Source organism: Arachis ipaensis, chromosome B02 (assembly GCF_000816755.2).
Source record: "Arachis ipaensis cultivar K30076 chromosome B02, Araip1.1, whole genome shotgun sequence".
Lineage (NCBI taxonomy): Eukaryota > Viridiplantae > Streptophyta > Magnoliopsida > Fabales > Fabaceae > Arachis > Arachis ipaensis.
This window is the reverse complement of record NC_029786.2, coordinates 41855220-41860221: the sequence shown is the minus strand read 5'-3', so window position 1 is coordinate 41860221 and position 5002 is coordinate 41855220. Positions and strand designations below refer to the sequence as shown.

General features: G+C 35.8%; 1 protein-coding gene across 1 annotated transcript; it reads left to right on the top strand.

Annotated features, from left to right (window-relative positions):
• On the top strand, positions 7–2274 carry LOC107625258. The gene has a single exon (XM_016327855.1). The coding sequence runs from the start codon at positions 44–46 to the stop codon at positions 1859–1861; it is 1818 nt and encodes a 605-aa protein (XP_016183341.1). The 5' UTR covers positions 7–43; the 3' UTR covers positions 1862–2274.

The window sequence follows — 5002 nt, the reverse complement described above, 5'->3', positions numbered from 1 at the left end:
CAATAGGTAAGAACCTTTATTAGTGTCGGTGTTTGAAGCAGCTATGGTTGCCGAAGCTTGGATTGTAAAGATGGGAAACCAGCTAAGCTCCAATCTCAAGCATGCTCTTCTTCTAGAAACTTCCTCAACAAAGAGTAAAAAACAGAATCAAAAGCGTTCAGAAAATAACAACAAAGAGACCATTGGCATTCTTTCTTTCGAAGTAGCAACCGCGATGTCAAAAATGGTTCACCTTCACAAATCACTTTCAGATTCTGAGATCTCAAAGCTCAAGAACGAGACATTAATCTCAGAGGGTGTTAGGAACATTGTTTCCTCTGATGAGGTTCATCTCCTCGAGCTCGCTCTCGTGGAGAAGCTTGAGGAACTGAACCAAATCGCCGCTGTGGTTTCGCGGCTGGGGAAGAAGTGCTCTGAGCCTGCTTTGCAGGGATTTGAGCATATTTACAGTGACATAGTTAATGGCGTGATTGATGTGAAGGAATTAGGGTTCTTGGTTACGCACATGGAAGGGATGGTGAGGAAATTGGATAGGTATGTTAATGCAACAAGGAATTTGTATAGTGAAATGGAAGGATTGAATGAATTAGAAGAAGGTTTGAAGAAGTTTCAGAATAATCATCACGAAGAAAGTAAGAGGGCTTTTGAGCAGAAACTCATGTGGCAGAGGGATGATGTGAGGCATCTCAAGGATGTTTCGCTATGGAATCAGAACTTTGATAAGGTCGTTCAGTTATTGGCCAGGACGGTTTGCACCATGTATGCTAGGGTTTCTGTTATCTTTGGCGAATCTGCTTTGAAGAACAATAGTTCTGTGATTGGTGAATCTTGCCTCAGTAGTAATGTTCATATGAGTTCTAAGCGGTTGATTCACAATCAGAGCAAGAAAAATGGATTTCATTCTGGTTCACTTGTGAATTCAGTCATGGAGAGAAAGGGGAGAAAGGGAGCCAGTAATAGTACTAGTACTAGTAAGGCTCAAATAGAAATTAGTAGAGATCACTTAGCGGCTCTTCGGCCTGAAGAGTTCGGTTTTGCTTGTGGAACTAGTCCAGGGAAACTTTTCATGGAATGTCTGAGTTTGAGTAGCAAAGTTTCAAAATTTGACGATGATGATGATGATGGTGGTGGTGGCTGTGGTTATGTTATTAGTTGCGAGGATCAACAGAGTCACATGTCAAGTTGTCACAACAGCATTAAGCACAAGGGATTCTGCCATACCGATGTTCTAAGTCATGCACAAAGTGGTGTTCCTTTCACCAGAGATCGACAGGCAAAATCTAGTACTCAGAATTGCTCAACATTTGGGCAGAAAATTAGCTTAAGTCTTTATGCGGTTCCTTCCACTCTTGGAGGGTCTGCTTTATCCTTGCACTATGCTAATGTGATAATTTTCATAGAGAAGCTGCTTCGCTACCCGCATTTAGTCAGTGAGGATGCAAGGGATGACCTTTATCAGATGCTGCCAACAAGCTTAAGATTATCTCTTAAGGCAAGACTCAAGTCCTATGTCAAGGATTTGGTCATATGTGATGCTCCTCTTGCTCACAAATGGAAGGAGAATCTTGATGGGATACTTAGATGGCTTGGGCCACTTGCACATAACATGATCAGATGGCAAAGTGAGCGCAATTTTGAGCAGCACCAAATTGTCAGCAGGACGAATGTTCTGCTGCTTCAGACTCTTTACTTTGCTGACAGAGTGAAGATTGAGGAACTGATCTGTGAGCTTCTTGTTGGGTTGAATTACATATGCCATTATGAACATCAGCAAAATGCGCTTCTTGATTGCGCCAGAAGTTTTGATTTCGAGGATTGCTTGGAGTGGCAGTTGCAATGTGGAGAGTCTTTTCTCAGTTGAATCAATAAACTGTAAAATTTTTAAGTCCTCAATATGGTGAGCACATTCTTGATTAAGAATACTTTATGAGGATGATATATATTTCTGAAATTTTCTCCCTGAGGACTAATATTGTTTTAAGAGAAAAAAAGGAAGAGGAAAGTATTTGATTGCAGCAGTTGTGCAGCGCATATGCAGTCATATTATAGAGGAGCATAGAAAGTTATGTCGATCTTGTAAAATTGTTTATGTACAGAATTGCTTGTTGCTTTTGTCATGGATAGCACAAAGATTAGTATTGGTATCTTAGCGCACGTTTGAATTTCGACTTGTAGCTCGCAATCCCAAAGCATGATTTGGGCAAAAAGCTACAAGATTTGACCATCATGTTCTAGACCTTTGCGAACGGAAAAAGCAAACATGTTAATTTTGTAGTCAGTTTTGATTTATTGGTGCTTCCAGTACTATGTAATTTTTCTGTATTACAAATCAAATTGTAGAGTATTGTGCATAGTAAATTACAGTCCTCTGATAGGAATTTAACAAGGGACGGATTTATGGTTCAAATTTGCAAACAGCTTCTTATGTAAGCACTGTATATGCATAATCACGTTACTAAAGATGTTATTGTGCTAAAATCTTCAATGGAATCAGAAAAAGATGGGTTTGAACTTTGAAGCATATTTTGATTATCTTCTTTATCTATGTAAGAGTCTGTTATATTTGGGCCCCAAAGGCTGATGTGTGTTTATTTACACTGGAAATATCATGAGATCTAGCATAGTTGGTAGTTAGCTAAGCTCCTTAAACACCTAGTCAGATTTCAATCTCTAGCAACGTGAATAGACTGTTCATGGTTCTGACTGTTTACCCTCTTAGGAGAACATCCACCTCAAAGAAATTAGTTACTGTTGTTGGTAGTAGATACCTGGCCAATCGAGAGGGAAAAAATTTAGGTGTCAATTATAGGCTAAGTGCATGTTTGGGCGCCATTATTTTGTTAAAAAAAGATCTTTTTTCAATGAAAAAAGATCTTTTTTTATTTTTTAACGTGTTTGGCAAATTTCTAGTAGTAAAAGTAAAAGCACTAGTAAAATCAAAAAAAGATCTTTTTTGAGAAGCTGTAATTTACATCTTTTTTTAAAAGATATTTTTTCCTTAAAAAAAAGATGTTTTTCGTGTAATAAATGAACAAAAAAGTACTTTTATATTGTTATACCCAAACATAATTGATAGATAAAAAGACCTTTTTACGTGAGATATCCAAACATAAAATTACTTTTACTTCTCTATAAGATCTTTTAAAAAAAGATAACTCGAAAAAAGATCTTTTCTCAAAAGCTCACCCAAACAAGCCCTAAATTACTTTTAGGATGTATGTGGTTGGGAGATTAACTTTTGTCTAGGAATATGATTTCTTGGAACGATATTACTAAGTATATATTATTATCTTGTTTGGTTTGTAAAAACAAAACTCATGGAATATTAGTAATATAGCCAGTGTTGTAAAAATATGATGAAAGTAGATAAATAGGAGTAAAGATTTATATATGATAATTTAGGAAATTATATCTTGATGATATCCTTATAATATAACACTTCATAATTTATGAGAATGGTTTTTCTATTACACAAAATAATACGTAACACATTCACTAATTCATAGACATTATGAAAACTCATGTCCCATTAATTGATAATGGTTCATATTCCATTGTGTATGATAATGTTCTATACTCCATTATGTATGATAATGCTCCATGATAATATGATATCCACAATAATAATCATTTTATAACACTCTTCATTGGATGTCATTAGGAATATGCCTTGTTAAAAATTTTGTCAAGAAAAATTATGTAGAATAAAAATATGACTAAAGAGAAAATAGTACAATATCCTATGTAATAAGAAATGTCTCTTAAAAAGAGTACAGTATCTCCTCTCTTGGTAGCATCATATAAGATCTCAAAAGTGGTACACTCCAATTTTGTGTATCAGATTTTCAAAGGAGGATGCAGGAAGTGACTTAGTAAATAAGTCTATCAAATTATCACTTGAACGAATTTGTTAAACGTTAATTGTTCTTTGATTTTGAAGGTCGTGTGTGAAAAAAAAAAATTGGGAGAAATATGCTTCGTTTGTTCACCTTTGATGTATCCACTTTTGAGTTGAGCGACACACACTGCATTATCATCATACAATATTGTAGGAGCTATCTTCTTATCAGACAACCCACATGATGATTGAATAATCCAATCAAACTCTTTAGCTAAAAGCATTCACGACTTGCCTCATATATTGTAAGTATTTCAGTATGATTGGAAAATGTTGTAGTTATATTTTGCTTTGTAGATCTCCATAATATAGTTGTGTCACCAAATATAAACAAGTATCTTGTTTGGGATCTAGGTTTATGGGGATCAGATTGGTAACTTGCATCTGCATAGCTAATTAATTATTACTTAGATTCATAACGATAAAATAACCCTATATCAGTCGTTCCATGAAGATATCAAAACATATTTTTCATTCCACTCCAATGTCTTGTGGCTGGAGATGAGTTGTATCTTGGTGCGAATTTTCTATATCTACAAACTAACCGGCAAGTGCACCGGGTCGTACCAAGTAATACCTTAGGTGAGCGAGGGTCGATCCCACGCGAATTGATGGACTGAACAACAATGGTCGAATGACTCACTTAGTCAAGCAAGCAGAAAGTTGTGTTTTGAGGGTTATAAAACGCATTAAACAGAAATTCAGAAAGTAAGATATTGGCAGAGTATATATATTTTTCCTGCGAGTATAAAGTAGAAGCTATCTCAATAGAGCTGCTATTATTATAGGCACATTTATTTGGAACGAAAAATTGTATCCGGAAAATTGTGAACTCGTGACCGGATAAATGTCAGGAATACAGGCAGCCAACCGACACATGAGCTCATGGCCTATACTAGGACTAGACATTCATCATATGCATCTATGTGACATTGTTTGGGTGTGCATATTGTAATTAGTTTGCCTATGTGAATAATTCTGCTTAACTGTTAATTGCTATACTTGATGTAATTGCTCTTTGACTGTGTTTGAACCTCATTACTTGTGTTTGTAATTGATTGTTTGGATTGGGATGACTGGATGTTGATTGAGTTGTTTGGGCCT